Source organism: Eutrigla gurnardus (assembly GCF_963514095.1).
Source record: "Eutrigla gurnardus genome assembly, chromosome: 2".
In the NCBI taxonomy this organism is placed as follows: Eukaryota; Metazoa; Chordata; class Actinopteri; order Perciformes; family Triglidae; genus Eutrigla; species Eutrigla gurnardus.
This window is the reverse complement of record NC_139916.1, coordinates 4,381,411-4,399,963: the sequence shown is the minus strand read 5'-3', so window position 1 is coordinate 4,399,963 and position 18,553 is coordinate 4,381,411. Positions and strand designations below refer to the sequence as shown.

Here is an 18,553-nt window from a genome sequence, read left to right as displayed (position 1 = left end):
GCAGAGCTGAGAAGCCCCGCCCACCGGAGGGAGGGAAGGCGGGGGGAGGAGGAGGAGGAGGAGGAGGGGGATTTAAATGGCGACGCACGTTTGTAGTAAATCACTAAAAACTATCAACTACGTAGATACTCTTTGCTATTAATCAACTGGAGGGACGAATTATCACACATGTAAATTCAGTTTTTCTCAAGGCTTTTAAATTAATTGGTTATCTGAACCCCCCCCTTGCTTTATGAGGCTCTTGGGATTCAAACTCAAGACTACATTTTTACACGTAGAGAGATAGTCAAAGATGGCAAACCAGCAAACAATCAACAAACCCGATAGACACATAGATTAAAATTTGCGTTCAACAGAATTGTTGACAAGCTGGTAGATTTTATTAGCTAGCTAGCAAGCGTAAGTAAAGCTAACGTAAAGTTAGTTTGTCCTATTTTCGTATAAGGAAAAATGAAATATCGGACCGTTAGTTATTTATCACACATCACCTTTTTATTATATTGCACTTATTAATAAATTACAAAAACACGGAGCTGTTTCTACACTTGCACTTGTTCTAAGATACACTTTTACACGTCTGTTTCAAACACTATGGGTTTTACCCAGAAGGTAAGGTTATTGTCATATTAGATATAGCTGAGCAACAGAGGTCAAATCCTTTCCATCTCATACCCCTGATATTTGAATGATCACTGTACCTAAATAATTACATCTAAAACAAGTGTAATAACAAAAAACTAAAAGCTACTGTCTCTCCATTGCGTTGACAGTACATTTATCGTTATCGCCAGTGAACTTCAGTATTTGGTAAAGTAATGCCGTTTTGTTTGGGTGTGCAATATACATTTGCCACAGATTAGAACAGAGCTGCTTCCGTCTGATACAAAATTCCTGTATGTCTTCATTGCCAACTTTCAAACGAAACACAGAAACTTTTGAATAAAAATATAAATAAAAGACTTCTCCAACCAGATCACCTTTAAAATAAATACAAGAGATTATGTCTTACAGGAGTAATTCGGTCATGATCTTCCTCTCCACCTGTCTGTGTTGCACATGTTGGACTTCCTGTGAGGTTCGGCATAAACACAATGTAGTTCCTTATCTGAGAAACGTGAACATGTTTAAAAGCCTCAGAGATCAGCTGAGAAACAAGTTCTCGTTATCTAACAGGAAGTGACACAGACTCGTTCCCGCTCGCCTCCAGCAGCGAAGGAGGAGGAGGACAACAAAACACAGGCAGAAAATTACCAATCAATTTTAGCATTGAAGGAAAGAGAAGAAGGTTGTAATGCAGTTTAATCTCCCAACCAACTGTTGCTGCAGTGCATTCTGGGATGGACAGGAAAGGACATCTGGAGTTGATCTGATAGTGACGTTCGCAGAATGTCAGACCGCACAGAGCCAGTGAACAGAAGAGATAACACACAGACAGATGAGCATCAGCTCAACTTTCATGTGACTGTTCACGAAAACAAACCACCAGAGACACTTTCACAGGGTAATCTGATCCATTGTTGATGTGAAATATATATATATTAGGGCTGTCAAAAGATTGATTTTTTTAATCGCGATTAATCGCATTTTGTCCATAGTTAACTCGCGATTAATCGCAAATTAATCGCATTTTTTTTAGCACATTTTTTTTTCTTCTAAATGTACTTTAATGAATTTTTTTTCATATTCTTAATACTTTTAACAACATAAGGGCAAATATACTTGATTTATGAAAATGTTTATTTAACACTTCAAATATCCCCTTACCAAAACATGGGATCAAAACAGGGTTATAAGAATATATCACAAACAATTAAAGTGAACATGTCACAGGAGATAGTGTAACAGGAGAGAAGTACAGTTAGGATATAAGTGCATTGGCTTGCAAGTGATATCTCAGACTGGACGTGCTTCTATGGTAGCTCATTTCATACCCACAGTACGCGCAGATGACTTTGGTCTTATCGACTGAACTATCCGGCAGTCTTTTGAAGGTGAATTTGCCGTTCACAAATCGATTTTAAACGCGTGTGGACGCGCCGCTTCCCAGTATTGCAGGCTTGGTGGGCTGCCACTAGAGGATGATTGACAGGCGCTCTCCTTCAAACAACAGATTTTTGCGAGCGTTCGCGAGCGTTCCCGAGGCGGCGAGTCGAGCCCGGCGCCTCTGATTAGCATAAAGTAGATTCGACTTATACTTGAGGAGCGGCCAACTCGCGCGCCGTCTCTCGACATTCGCCGCAACGCTACCAGAATACAATGAATGGGACGCGGGGAAACACCGCTGCCTGTGGACGCGCACCTTCCCTCTGGATCAAGACTACAGGTGCCACCGACGGCCATAAATCATACAATGCGCGTTTTTTTTAAATTTTTTTATACCGAGCGTTAATCGCGCGTTAAAAAAATTAACGCCGTTAAGAGGATGTTGCGTTAACGCGTTATTAACGCGTTAACTTTGACAGCCCTAATATATATATATATATACTTCGAAATTACCACACAAAAAAAGTTCTCCCCAATCACCCAATCCTGGCTGCGGCGCTCTGAATTAACTGTACCGAATAACCTTTGCAGGTAGTAATAACAGCAGGTAATTGCGCAATTCATATATTAATAACATTTAAAGGTCCCATATTATGAAAAACACATTTTCTCTGGTCTCTACACCTATAAACTGGTCCTCCCTGAGCCTGTCAACACCAAGGGTGAGGAAAATAAGCGACTCCTGCATGGTCTCTGCAGCCCCCCCCCCCCCCCCCCACTGGTACAACGGCGCTACTACAGGCTGTTCAGATTCAGCTCCCGTCGTTACGTAACGAAGGAAGTCATTTGCATAGGCCGAACTCCTCTGATGATAGGAGATATCCGAGAGGGTGTTTTCCTGCAGTGAGACAGCAGTGTTTCGCAATGTGGTCGCTCACAGCTAGACACGCAGATTGCTCTGTTGTTGGTTGTACAAATCAACATAAGTGTTTATATTCCGTCCCAGCTACAGAAGAACAGAAGAGCAGTGGTTGCGTTTCATTGGCTACGGTTCGTGTTAGCTTGTATGTGTGTGCTAACCACTTCACATCGGACTGCTTCAGTAACGAGGGTCAGTACAAAGCTGGCTTTGCCTCGACACTGACCCTCGTAAAAGGATCTGTCCGGAACATACGGGACCCAGCAACTTCACCTGAGCCACATAGGCGAGCCATAGCGATAGATCCACCGCAAACAGTGGCACATGCTACTGCTAGCGTAAGCGGTATCGTCTCTGTGGCTCTCCTAGTAGGCGATGACAGATGGAGCTCATTAGCATTTAAAGGTGCAGGCACAAAAACAGCCTGTTCTCAGCAGAGCTCATTTGAGCAACTTTTAGACAGCTGAAATTCAGGACCACGGATGGGTTTGGGGCAATGCATATCGAATACAGTGTTGTTGAACCTCTGACAGCTGTGTGAAATTGATGAAAATCAGTATAATATGGGACCTTTAAAGGAATGGAGGTTAAAAGGAAAAGCATAAATGCTTTACATTTTAATTATTTAACTTTCAAACAGCTGTAAACAGACGTGACAGAAGGTGGTGAGTCTCAAGAGTTTATTTTCCATCGTTAACAGTAACATGTGTTAAACGATATACTGTAACAACAGTAATAACATCATCATGTCCTTCAGTAGTAGCAGAGATGGTTGTTAGTCACAATGTAGTTGTAACCTTGAGGTTCTCAAAGTGGGAGGCCGGCCTCCAAACAGTTTCAGGGGCGGCTCAGCGAATGGAAGCGAATAGTCTGGTCTGAAGGGAGGCCCGCAGTCTCAGACTTTGAAAACCCACATATTAAGGCATTTACATAACAGATAAAGAGGCATTCCAATCAATAAAACACATTCCAGCAACATCACTTGAGCTTGAGACAATAAATGAGTTTTAAGCACATTTTAATAATTATCGGGATAATATTGCAAATTATTTTGGCCACGATCATCGTGACATGAAATGATCATAATCTTCCCATACTTCCTACACTCTTGCTCATAATACCGTCAAACTCTGCCTTCGCTAACTACCCACCTGTAAAGTTAAGCAACACGATGATTATGAAACAGAACAGAAATAAAAAACTACTATATCGTAATTTACACATTAACGTTAAAAACCTGTAAACTTGAAGTGGGTTTGTCCTATTTATCTGTACTGAAGGCAGTCAGCAGGGGGCAGCAGAGTGTGTTCAACACCTGAGTCAAACACATAGCGCCCTCTATAGGATATCGTATATACTGCAGGAGGGCAGTTTAAAGGGATAATAACATTGTTTATTTTTCTAGATGTAAACACGACACCAGTTACGTTCTCAGCTAACTTGCAAAAAAATTAAATACGATTTTTTTCAAAATAAAACAAGAACTGTGTTTTTTCCCCATCACCAACCTTTATGATAATATATTCAAGATGACGAGAGCAGTGACTATGATACAATTGGACATTTCATTGCTGCATTCAACATTTAACTTAATTTAACAATTATCAATCTTACACGGACCACGAAGGTCTAAATTTCATGTCAAATGCATCGCTGAGGCTTTCAACAGGTTTGTTTCTCCCGAAACTGATAACTTCAAGAGTTCACATTCTGCACGGAAACAAACGACAAACCCCCGCTGTGGCCTCTCGCCTTTGATGTCATTAAACGTCTTTAAAACAGAACATAATGATCTACATCTTGATTCGGAGTTTGGTTTGGCCGGCATCAGCTGGCGCCCATGGAGAGAAGCACTTCCCTTCGCAACAGGTATACTTTGTTTTACGGACGTTTAATGGCAAGTTTAACATTTAACTGCTCGCTCGGTGTCCGGTTTGATGTGGCTTTTGTGTTGTGGTGTTGTCTTCGATGTTTCTGTTGTCTGGAAACCAGCAGCTTTCAGGAGTCTCGAGCTCACAGATAATCGATTCAGCGGACAGAAAAAAACTGAAACTGAATTAGCCCATTATAGGAAGAGACCTCGACAGATGTCTGATCGTATTTCTTCTCCACATTTATTTATGTGGATTAAAATAAGGCAACAATCTACATTCTTCTATTAAAGCTGTTTAAAATGGAAAAAATGCATCTCCGAGACAAAGAAACTGAATCACCTTGTTTAAGCACCAGAGAGCTTTTAAAGACACTTGAGAAGGCGAAACGTCTGAATTTAGCGCATTGAAAGCTGAGCACCAACATTGGAGATACAAGCTTTTTCCCTGAACGTCTAGTTTATGGCCGCTGCAGGAATGTTTCAGCTGTCGGAAAACTGAAAAGTCCCCTACCCAGAATGCCTTTCAGCTTTTCAGAGCGATTGCTCCGCGAGACATTTAAAGAGGCTTTAAAGGACTTTGTGCAGCAGAGAAAACGGGAGATACTTAGCAAAGCTTAACATTTATCATAACTCTCTTAAGAAGAGACTTATGGAACGTTTAGCAACGCTGTTTGTTTCTCGTCCCTGAATGTAAAAATTGAGAATATTGTGGTGATACTTTCATTCCACCTGTACGGATAAACGGCGATAAGGTTTAACTGTAAAACTAAAACAAAAAAAGACCTCTTGTCACACTAAAAAAGCTGCAGCAGTTCACCAACTAACCTTGCGAGAAGCTACAGCATAAGGCTCCTAAGCAAAAATATTCAATGAAGACGCACAAATACATTTTTTATCGTCACTTAATAAAAAAGAAAAGACGTATAAATCTTGCAGTGGTTTCTATCTTCATATAATATTAAACCACAGGTAGAAGAACACAGGTAGAAGCCAGGTGAATCCTCCATCATCTGATTACACACAGGTAATGTATTATATAGCAAATATACAGGAAACCTCATATGTATATATATATATATTTCATAATTTTGCTACTGCATCTTTTCTCCGCTTCCACATGAACAGACATGAGGTTTCTACGCATTGAGTTGCACGTACTAGTAGAGAATGTTTGTTTAGTCAAAGTGTTTCATAACAGAAAAATAAAAAAATCTTTGGTAAGTGGTCATGCACGGCGTCCGGACAGGAAGCAGAGTTGTAACCGAGTGGACGGTTTTAGAAAAACACAAAGACAGACGGATAAAATCAAGTCCCTCCAGGATCGTTCAGTTAATGGGGAACTGAATTTGAACTGCTTATAAAGACTTAATGCCAGTATTGAGAAAGTTAGTTGTTACAAATCTGAAACCACAGTGTGTTAAAAATGCTAATGAAGTTTCATTTTTTTTAAATTAATTTAAGATGATATTCTAAATTATTTCTTTTATCACAGCAAACTAATGTGATAAGTGGAGGATTCTTGTAGACGTAACGTGTGGACCAGTTGGTTAAAAGTTGTTCTGGAGGGAGGATATAGCAGTAGAAAAGGAAAGAGAATAATTGGATGGATGTTTGTGTGTGTGTGTGTGTGTGTGTGTGTGTGTGTGTGCGTGTGTGTGTGTGTGTGTCTGTGTCTACAGGATGACGCAGCAGCATGTTGCCGGGTAATTGTTGGCGCTGACTTGGTTCTCGTTGCCGTAGACGTAGAAGACGTGAGAGTCGCCCTTCCACTTGTAGTTCACTTTAGTGATGGGAATCAACTCGACGGTCTGCCTCTGAAAGAGAGAGAGAGAGATATTAAAGGTCATATTGATAACATTTTTATTTAAACGAATAATTAAAAAAAAACACACAGAGCTTTTTGATATTACCTTGAACAGGTAACACCAGCCATTTAGAATGAAGCACAACTATGTTTGATGCTTGTGTTATTGAAAACATATTAGTTAAGTATAGATGTCTCATACATTTCCTCTCATCAGTCATACATTTAGGTGTAAAGAAGTTGGCTACAATTATCAGAACAATAAACACATTAAGGCTCCCTCATGTGGCTCAAATGTGTACTGCACATATAAATGTTAAATAAAAGACTTTGGAAGCAAATGTATCTGGCCACCCAAATATTGAATCTCCCACTAGTGAGTCCAGACCCGTTTTTTGGGGGAATGACTGGTCTAATGTATAATATTAGACACACAATTAATTTACCAAAAATCGACCAAAAGAAAATAAGAGGGAGCCTCGATGGTGGCGACAGTGATTCCCATCTTCTCTTTTGAATTTCTCTTGAATTTGTCGACCACGTGGCGGCCTGATGACCCACCTGCTGCAGGATCCTGGAGGTCTGGGCGTACTTGCTTTGGTGATCCCTGATCAGGCGTTCGGAGGCCTCGGAGATGCTCGGGTTTGGGAACCCGAGCAGCGGGTAGAGCTGAAAAAGGAGACAGACGTTGGCAACGTCCTTCAACCGCCACACAAACCCTCATCCTCTGTTCTCTAGATGTAATAAAGGGAATGTTGAACCCGTGCTCTAGTAGACATGTTGATAATGAGCAGTGTGTAGTAGTAGTATTCAAGTGCAGTTCTCTACTGTGTGTTTGTGTACCAGGTACTGGTTGTTCTTGAACAGCTCCTTCCCGCTCACTGAACGAAGATCATCAACCTCCAGACCGGAGTTCTGCTGCACCACAAAGTCCTCCACATGGTTGGTCCTAAACACACACACACACACACACACACACACACACACACACACACACACACACACACACACACACACACACACACACACACACACACACACACACACACACACACACACACTTATTTAAATTGAAAACAGTGCGTTTGTATCAATATAAATTCACATTGTGCAGGTTTATCTTTTTGCCACTAGAGGGCACCAGTGTGCTCCCAGTGACAACACAACTGTCCACTTCATCCATTTAATATGAAACTGAATCATAAAAATAGGAAATTAAATATATATTTTTGTATATCAAATTGTTTTTGTTTGTAGAAAAATCGTTCAGTGTGTGCTTTCAGCCTTTCAGATCTGTGATCAGTTGTAGAACACCCACAAGGATAACCTTCAAAGACTTCTGGACCCTCTTCAAGGACCATTTGGACCTTCTTAAGTACACTGGGAAACCCTTGGAGTCTCCTGGAACATCTTTGAGGAGCTTTGAAACAAGCTGACCCCTGGATTCTAACAGCGCCATGATTCCTCTTCAAGGATGACTGAAACATCTTCAAGGGCTCGGGGAACCTCTTCAAGGATCCCAGGAACCTCCTTAAAAACCATCAGAACCTCAACAAGGACTCCTGGAATCTAATCCTTGAAGCTCATGAAGGGACTATTGTGATCCAGGACCAATGAAACATCTTCAAGGGAGCAGGGAACCACTTCCAGGACATTTGGGCCACCTTAAGGATCCATGGAAACTCCACTGGAGTATTTCATGTTATTCACTAAATAGAGATGGACCCTGGAAACCTCACAAAACCATCTCAAGGTCTGACTGTTCACCACCCTTCCAGGACTCCAGGAACCTGTTCATGGACCTACAGCAGCCGTGGTACCAGAAGTCTACTCACCAGTCCACTTTGAGATTGATGTAGGCCAGCAGTTGTCGTTTTCCTTTACAGGTTTCACACTCCTTTGTTCCCCGACCATCACACTCGGTACACCTACACACACACACAACACACAACACACAACACACAACTTATTAAAAAAAGGGAGTGCAGCATGAATCACATCACAGTTGCAATTATTATACATGACTGATACTGCCTTGTTGAATGCTTGATTCTGATTGGTCAGTTATGGCCTTCTACATATTTCCTTATAGGGGAGGGGACCGCTGCCATGAATAACCGACAGCTCTGAGTATCTGGGACTTTACAACATGTCAAGAGCAGCAATAGAAGTTATTTCAGGATGTATGTAACATTGTTGGTGTGTACATGGAGGTAAGCCCCGCCTCCTTTCTAGCCACGAGTGACCCGAATAAACAGAAATGATCCTGCGGTGACTTTTAGAGTAACACGAGGCAAAAAGTCACTTTTGGTTTGGTGTGATCACAAGTTTAGTCTTCTTGTCGTTAATAAAACAAGGTCAGCTGCACTGTAACTGATACACCAGCTGCTCTTCTGTTGTATTTCTACCCCCCCGCCGGGTACCCCCGTTCAGGACCTGTCTTTTCCTGTACCATCACAGCGAGTGCAGGTCCCCTCAGTCTTCGTGCCTGAGCCTTGACACACCCAGCAAGGTTTCTACAGACACACAGGATTATTATTTTTATTTAAAGGGAGGGTTTAAAAAAAGTTTAATTATCACTGATTGACAGTTTCCTTACATGTCCGTCTCCATGGCACTCGTCACACGGCAACGTCCCCGCAGAATGGCAGGTGGTGCACTCCTAAACACACACACACACACACAAGAGACACACACACACAAGAGACACACACACACACACACACACACACACACACACACACACACACACACACACACACACAGTGTTAAAAATAACTTCTGCTGGATTCACACTGATAATTAACGTGCCGCGTTTGACACACATGCCAGCTGATTCTCCTGTGACGCACAGCAGGCATCAGATTATAAACACCACTTATTTATATATAGTAGTTACAATATATGAAATTCCAACACTAGAGAAGCAGCAGTATTTTGGGAAAAGGTTCATGCTATGATTTACATTTTAAATGTCATTTTCTGTACATTTCTGTTTGAGGAGCCTATAACGTCACATACGACAGCAACAGTTGCATGTGTGCTGCAGCTTTTGTGGTAGTACAAAAGGCAAGTAAAGCCACTCTCTATCTTGCTTCATCTTTTTCTTCTTGTTTTTTTCCTTTCAGGCGGTTGAAAGTCACACGAAGCACAGATAATCCTGATTAGAACGATGCTAATAACCGACTTCATTGCTGTTGCCATGCAGCAAGTTAAAGATGGGGTAGGCGGTTTATATTTTTGGGCGCCACTGTGCAAGAATTCCACAACAACCTTACAGAATGTTGCAATTCAGGTCGTTTGAGTCCGTTAAACAACAAGCCACCTCCTCCTGGCTCTGTTTTTTCAGGTCGTCATGGTTACACCGCGTTGTTATCGGTTGGAGGCTAAAACACAGGAAAGACTGGAGGCCAACACGACTCACCTCAGACTAGTGGGTTCAAGTTAGTTACGCATCAGAAAATGTCATCGCGTTGGGTGCCAGAATTGAGGAAGGTGTAACCAGTGTAGCATCACAGCAAGGTGGAATTAGCACGCTAACTAGCGGAAGGCTGGCTACGTAGCTCGTGTGCAAGTTGTACCATACTCTCATGCAGCTCTGGTTACAGAAAGTGAATCTTCTCAAGGGACCATGGGGACCTTTTTAAAGGCCTGTGAACTCGTCACAGTGAACCCTTGAATCCCTGGAACTTTCTCAAGGACCTTTTCCCCCCTGCTCAATAACTTCTCCTACGTGCTTTTGTTATTGTGATGGCATCTATATGACACTACATGATTCCAATTTAAAGACGATGCATCACATTTGCCCAGCCGTAGCTGTAACTGCAGGGAAACCATGGCAACAAGGCGGTGTTGGGCGGAGCAATCACCTTGATGGAGGAGGTGTAGGGCACGCGGATCTCCTCCTTGTGATCCTTGAAGAGGCTGGGGGCCGTGGCCTGGATCTCCCAGGGCCGGGGGGCCGTCTGGGTGTAGAAGTCAGCCGGCTCACCTGTCAGTCAGACAAGAGAGACACCACACCTACTTGTCAGTCAGAAGACAACAACACTGCTGCCATAGCGATAGCATCATCTTCCAGGACATCTTCAGTGATGATGTCACTCACTGAAGGTGCCATTTTTATCTTTTTCTCGTTAATCAGCGTGCCGTATCAACATTAAGGTTAACATTAATGGTGGTATAATATCAGATTTTAAATTTCCCAACATGATTTTAATCCGTCTATATTTAGTTTAGTGTATTTGTTTCATGGTTTCGAGGACAGTCCCCTTTACTGTTAAAAGAGCAGCTTTAGCCCTTGCGACTAGTTTCCAGCTGTAGTCCCAAGTTGTAGTCGTGGCAATAAATATACATAAAAAACATTACATAAAAGAATTACAGTGAAAACAAGTGATTATAAAAATGCAAAGAATTAAAGGACAACTGTGAGGGATAAGAATAAAAAGTATACACAAATTGGCACAAAGAAGCAAAAAAACATTTTTACTTTCTTTGCCTCCCTACATTTCAAAACAAAAATCTGTACTAAAAATCTACTTACATTTTCAAAACTCTCGTTACTTTAGTTTTAATTAATTTGAGGGGAATAAGCTATCCAGATTCAGTTAGTCTTCCAAAAAAAAAACAGCCAGTAGAAATGTCCTTCATAGGGAGATTTTTTACTTTATACTTACATTTCAGAGCCTTTACTTTTTCACTTTTACTTGAGTAAAGAAGTTGAACCAGTCATTTTTGAACACAAGTATCTGTATTTTTACTTGAGTAGAGAATATCTGTATTTTTTACACCTCTGCTTGCTAGCAACTACGCCTTATTGAAGACCCTTTAAAAGCTTAAAAACTCACGAGAGAGGTATGTACCGTTGTTCTTCATATCATAGAATAAAAACGTTACATATAAGATGTTATTTCAGGCATCAAACCCACACTCCCCCAGCAGCAGCAGGGCGGAAACACATTTGTCGGTTGGGAGGAAACCGAAGGATTTCCTCGAAGCAAACCCATAAAATACCCTAAAACAGTTCACTTTGAGACGAGGGAACTTGTTCCTGCAGATCTCCATTAGTGCAGCTTTAAAGCTCAGGATGAGGTCCAGGTTGTGTCATCGTGTGTGTTTGTTTACCTTCGTAGGGTTTGGTGGCCCACTCGGTTGACCTGGACTCGGTGAACGTCTCCAGGCGATACTACAATGCAGAAAACACACAGTGCAGAGTCAATAACATCAGCTGACAAGAGGCGACAGGTTTACAAATATAAACTACAACAGCGAGAGCATGACATTAAAAGTAAAAATGTAGAATGATTCAGAAATTGTGTCATTACATAGTTAAACCAGCAAAGAGAAGAAAAAAAAACACACCAAGGTGAATGAAAAAATACATGAACGGCAAAGAGAAAATAATCTAAAACAAAACAATTAAAATTCAGATGAAATCTGGAGATGATTTACGATAAAAGTATGTTTTCAGAAGAGACGCCGACTCAGAATGACAGCCATATATATTCTATATTTATTGGAAATGGAGGCGGCTTAGTGCTTCTTGAAGCTACTGGGTTTATTATTATTAAGTTGTTAAATTGTGCTTAAAAATATGCTTATATATGCTTTAAAATATGAATATCAGCTCATATATTGAAATGTTTTTACTCCATAATATTGAAATTGGTCCTGAATAATTACAGCAGGAGTTTTATTAAAATCCATGGCATCGAAGACGCCTCTCCATCGGTTCTGCGTGTTTACACCATTAAAGGCCTGTTCACATTTTTAATGTCACATGAGTCTGTGAGGTCACATGGTGTGTCATGCGGGAGTCACCAGAGTTGCATAATTAAACTGATTCTAAATGGTGTAAAGTGATGAATCTGATCAGAGACCTCACGTCCTCCGCTATGAACAAGAAAAACACCAAACTTGCGTGAATGCAGCAGAACCCATTAAGTTCTCTGCAGCTGGTTCCAGGTCTACAGAACCCTGTTGGTTTATACAACACACGACAGCATCATAGAGTGTGTGTGTGAACGTCACGTCACCCTGTAGGTGTCATACGGCTCCATGTTGGTGATGACTCCATCGTTTGCCGGACCTCCACTGTAGCAGCAATGAGACGATGCAAAGCTCTTGAACGCATCACGAGCCACGTCCTCTGACAGCGTAGGAATGCTGCGAGAGACACACACACACACACACACACACACACACACACACACACAGAGTTCAACCATAGACTGTATGTAAGAAATGCAGACGTTGGTTATTTGAAGCCTTGACCTCGGTATTTTCCCCGTCGCCATCTTGGAATTTTTGCAACCAGTGAAGGGAAGTGACCATATTTGGACGGCGGAGGAGAGCAACGGGTGGATCTGATGAACACAAGTGGCAGAGTGGCACCCCGAGAGGCAACTTCTTGGTGTGAAGCTTTTTTGCAAAGTTAGCTTCCGTAACTCGGGGTAAACCTCATAGCTAAGTGTTGTAGCATGGTAAGCATTGGTAGCATTGGTAGCTCCGCCGCCGTAGCTCCGCCGCCATAGCGACGCTGCCATAGCGACGCTGCCATAGCGACGCTGCCATAGCGATGCTGCCATAGCGACGCTGCCATATCAATCACAAGGCCCCCCCCCTAAAGCATACCCTGCCATAGCGACGCTGCCATAGCGACGCTGCCATAGCGACGCTGTCATATCAATCACAAGGCCCCCCCTAAAGCATACCCTGGCTTTATGGCTCTATTTGACTCTAAATGGGGTAACAAGAACCTTCACGTGATTGGCTGGTGTGAGAGGTGATGTCAGGTCTTACCTCCAGTCGTCAGGTGAAGGGCCGGGTTGGGGCGGAGCCACAGGCTCCAGGGGCATAGGCGGGGGCAGGTAACCTCCTGCGGGGGCAACGGTACACTTTAACTTTAACAACAGGAATTATAATGTGAAGAATTCTGGGAGTGGAGTCTCCTTACCTCCTCCTGCCATGATGTCCTCATAGCCGGGCACGTTGCCAAACATGTTGGCTGCAGGGGCGGAGGGAGGGGGGTACACGGCTGGAATAAACAACAGGATCACGATAAGTGAAGACAACTGTGTAGGCCTTTAACGCAAATGGTTCAACATCTGGGGAAATACACGTATCCGCTTTGTGGTCGAGACTTAGATGAGACGAAATCTCTTATAGCGTGGTAAAGACTCTGGAGCCAGTTAGCTTAGCTTAGCACAATGAGTGGAAACAGAGGGAAGCAGCTAGCCTAGAGAGGGAGAGAAGGGTTTAGGAAAGAAAAGGAAATTATGTGGTAATGAAGTGAGTGAAAGGGGTAGAAAGGGAAATAAGGCTAAGAAAAATGCCCTCATCATCATCTCATATGTCATTGATATTTAATTTGAGAATTAAGGACAGAATTCTGAATTCAGAGGACAGGATGTGGAAAAGAAGGAGAGGAGGAAGTGAGAAAATAACAGGAGGAAGTAGGAAAGGAGACATGAAAGTGGTGGCCCAGGTAAAGAAGGGGAGGAGAAGGTGGGAAGGAAAAAGGAGGGAGGTGGGGAGGGGCGGCCGTGGGCTCAGAGATAAAGCGAGTCATCCTCCAATCAGAAGACCGGTGGTTAGATCCCCGGCTCCTCCAGGCCACATGCAGATGTGTTTGAGCAAGATACTGATACCCCAAATTTCCCTGGAAGGCTGAGTCACTGGCGTGTGAATGAAAAACCCGATAGGCAGGCGACACTATCACTGTTTGAATGTGTGTGGGTGTGAATGGTAATAAATAAATAAAAGATGTAGATGAGATAAGGAAGGGAGGATATGAGGGAAGGAGGGAAGGAGGTAAAGAGTGAGGAGGATTAGGGGAGATTGGAAATGGGTGGAGGAGGTAAACGAGGAAGTAGAGAAAGGGAAAATGTGAATTTGTCTCTCATGTTTGATCTGTAGTCACTTCCATTCTTGCAACATTTAATTTTGCATAAATGTGTTTATAATATTGATCCTACTTAGACTGTTAATGTGTCCCACCTATTTGAATACAGATAAATATCACACACATTTCTTTCCCAAATCATTCTGGTGTCATAAAATGGAATCTGATCAATTCAACACAAATGCAATGTCATCCTAAAAACTAATTATCAACAAATCACTTGTTTATCTATGTTATGACTGAGAAAGCTATGGAATAATGTATTACATTTATGTAATTTCAAAGAGTCGCAATCCGTTTTCGTTCTGCAAAAAACTTCCCCTTCCCTTCCAGTGCAGTTTTTTCCTTTTCTTTCCAAATAAAAACCTGCTGCACTCAGACTCAAACAGACTCGTTAAACTCGGCTTTAAACTCGGTTTTACATTTTTACTCCGAGGTACTAATATCTGATTAAAGGCGCGTTAGAAGTGATGTGAAACCTCTTTTTGTTTGTTTGTTTATAGATATAGATATATAATTGTTAGCAGGAAGCTGGCGTGCGTGCGGGCGAGCGTGCACGTCTGAGCGTCAGAGTCCCTGCAGCAGCTGGGTGGTGGTGTGGTCAGTTTTGCAGTCCCGTGCAATCTGGTGTCATGTCGTGTGTTGCGGCTCGTTTACCTGCGCTGTTCATCCTGCTGAAGTTCGATCCGTTTCTGTCTCGATAAATCCAAAGCAATCTCTCCGTCGGCTTCACAGCGCCGATACGATACGAGCTGCTGTTCAAAAGTGTCCAATCAGCGACAATAAGACACGACTTCCGGTGAGACCTTCAAAAATAAAAGACTTCAGAGTCAGGTTTTTACTATATTGTACCCAATATGCCAGATTTATTTGATAAGACAACTATAATTAGACCTACATCCTTCCATAGAGTTACATTTAGTTACAGTATTCCAAATTAAAAGAAAATTAAAAAACTTTACATAAAGGTGCACCACTGCTAACACACGTGATACAAATGACATGCATATTAATACAGACAATATGACTGGAAAATTGTCCAAAATATCACCCCACCCCCCTGCAACTGCAACATGTTGAGTGCAATGAGCTGCTACATTTAAACATTTTCACTTTGATAGGATTTGTATTCCCTGGCTTAAAAAAAAAACATCTAGAAAAGGTGATGATACAAAGTGATTATTATACAAAATAACATCCCAATTTAATACAAAATATATAAAAAATAATTGTACAATATGTATTGTTATTGTTTTTATATGTAACACAGGTTGTATTTTGTTGGATACAAAGTGCACCCCACCAAAAAGACTATGGATAACTTGTTACTTGGACTGGACTGATTAAAGATTATTTTATTGATTTTCACAAAAAAAAAAAAAAGGATCTTCACTAAGAAAATATGTGTTTCTTAAAAAAAAAGTAAGGTGATTCCACTATATTTTAGTGCCATGTTTTTGTTGTTGAAAGCCAATAAATGCATGATTATTATATAATAGGATAATATTGTGAATCTTAATTATTTTGACAATCCTTGAAATGTTCATATCATCCAATAACTGGACTGGATTACCCTTCTGTAAATATTGAGTCTGTATTTAAACTTACTGCAGTGCCTTTATTTTGAAGGACAACATTCCCTCTGTGGTTGTCGCTCGGGTAACTTGACGTCATTGATCCGCAGGAATGTCGACCACGCCCCATCTGGAATGGATTACAGAGCTGAACGGATAACTTGCACGCACATGGGGTGTACAACATAACATGAACATCTGCACACTTAGAGGACTAGTGGAATGCTTGACAGAAATGTTAAATATGATGATGCAGCAGCATCGTCTCTGTCCTCGTGAACAGGGTCATCACTGGTGAGACGCATCAGTGCAACAGACTAGGAGGTGACGTCTATACGTCAGACGTGTTGGGACAGTTTGTGAGTCCTGGAGGTAAATATTTCGCAGGTCAACAGGATCCAGCTGCTCTGAGGATCCTGACAGCTGATGTCACATGCCCCTCCCCACTTCTTACCCACCCATGCTGGAGGTGCCATTGTTCCTCTGGTTGTTTAAACAGAATACTTTTACATATATTGTACAACACACACACACACACACACACACACACACACACACACACACATTCACACTTTCTTTTCTAAACATGACAAAAAATACAGTATATAAAAGCAGAAACTTGGGGTTGGGGGTCAGCCTGAGAGGAGCAGAGCTGGATTAACCTTTAAGAGACCTCAGGGTTTAAACCCCCCGATGATCCCTCCCGTTCCTTCTGCTCTCCTTCTGGATATATACCAGACTATATATTTATGTTGTAACCCCCTGGGGACCTCAAGAGGACCTCCAGATCCTCCTCAAGTGTCTCCAGGTCTGCAGCGGCGTGCGTGAAGACCCCTTTTTTAGACGGCGTGCTTCAAAGCGTAGGCGAAGTTGATCAGGCGTGTTAGGTCAGGTCTGGATGTGACATTCTCTAGAGCAAACAAACACACACACACACACGCACACACGCGCACACACACACAAGCACCATTTAAAAAGTTTTATGAGGAAACAGTCTGTAATCTCTCTTCCTTGGAATGCCTATAATTAAAGACTAATCCATCATATACATTCAGCGCCATATTGGTGTCTATTATTTATCATCGTTAAACTCAATGCTGACAAACAAATGTTTAAAAAATATGAAAAACAAAAATAATAAAGACCTTTTTATTTGCCGGATTTTTCCTTTATTCTTCGGTGTCCTCCAAATTTTCCACATCTCATCTCCCCTCCTTTCTTTCTTCGGTTGCAACAATTGTAAATTTGCTTATTTACATATGATTTTATGTAAAACACATTCTTCTTATTTTTGTCTTTTGCCTTGAAAATAATTAATTGCTGCTAAGTGTCTTATTTACTCATCCAATTAAGTTTTTAAAGAAACCCAATTAGAATGGGTTCTTCCCAGCATGCATTATTTGCATGTTTAACCTTTCTATTATATTAAAGTGTGTCTTATTGTTTTTTCCTGCTTGTAATGCAAGTATGAAACCCATTCAATCATTTGTGATACTATTTTTGTATTTAAGATTTTTTAAATCTTAATGTTTTCTTATCTGTTTGTATTTTGAAGAGTTAAAAAAACAAGAAGCAGGCAGCATCCAGCCAGCAGGAGGCGCCAGAGTCTCAAACAAACACACTGTTGCTGCTGGCGGAGTCCTCGTTTACATTCCTGTTCTTCTTGGCAGCGACGGAGTGTGTAAAAGTGTGTGAATAAAGAGGCAGAGTTACAGTCCTGAGGTTTTTACACCGAAGATGGCAGACGGAGAGGAAACTGTACAGTTTAAATAAACACAGGGGCGGTTTGATTTTCTGTGTTCTCTGCTCCGTCGCTGTAAATCAAACGCACCGCAAAGGAGCTGAAATGTTTAAAATGTCTGTTAGAATAGCGACATGCTATTGCAGCTTGCTCTGCAGCTCAACAATCAGCTGTTTACGGCATTTTCCTAATGTCTTGGGTTTTTAAAAAAAAGTTCAACGTCTTTTTACCTGAGCTGAATACCTCTGATAGCAAAATGCTACTTGGAATTTGCTTGCGTGTCGCCACTTTTCTACAATTTCAACAAAGATGAGTTTTTTTTTTTCCCCCGCTGTTAATTTATCGGCGATAATATGTTGTGGTTTCATTCTTTCGACAAATGTACTTATTGTAACTTTGGACAAAATGCCTTAAATGTAAACATAAGAGTAAAGATAAAAAACAACGACTGCCAGATTGACTCATTAAAGTGTCTGTGTTAAAATATGTAAATTATAGTGTCAATAACTTAAAATATTTAAACACATTCTTGTGTGTTGTTAATTTTTCATATTGTATTTTTAAATCACCTTTTATATTATTGTACTGTGTTTATTGTTATACAGTGTCCAGTTTACAAGCTGATTTAAAACCAATAAATAATAATTTCACCTGCAGTCAACCAAAGCTCCGGCTTGATTGATCAATATTTCTCGCACCACATGAATCGCATATAATGACCTTCATTAGCCAAAAGCTGCTAATTGAAATAACAAAATC

General features: G+C 41.3%; 1 protein-coding gene across 1 annotated transcript; it reads right to left on the bottom strand.

The window, feature by feature from the left end:
* Positions 1–3,567: 3,567 nt before the first annotated feature.
* On the bottom strand, positions 3,568–15,257 carry LOC311033203 (protein SSUH2 homolog). Its single transcript, XM_084040468.1, has 12 exons — positions 15,137–15,257; positions 13,532–13,612; positions 13,378–13,453; positions 12,612–12,741; positions 11,701–11,761; positions 10,449–10,570; positions 9,179–9,241; positions 9,016–9,095; positions 8,415–8,507; positions 7,423–7,528; positions 7,141–7,248; positions 3,568–6,589 (listed from the first exon to the last, which is right to left on the bottom strand). Exons 1-12 carry the CDS (start codon positions 15,147–15,149, stop codon positions 6,449–6,451), a joined length of 1,074 nt encoding a protein of 357 aa, XP_083896594.1. The 5' UTR covers positions 15,150–15,257; the 3' UTR covers positions 3,568–6,448.
* Positions 15,258–18,553: the final 3,296 nt, after the last annotated feature.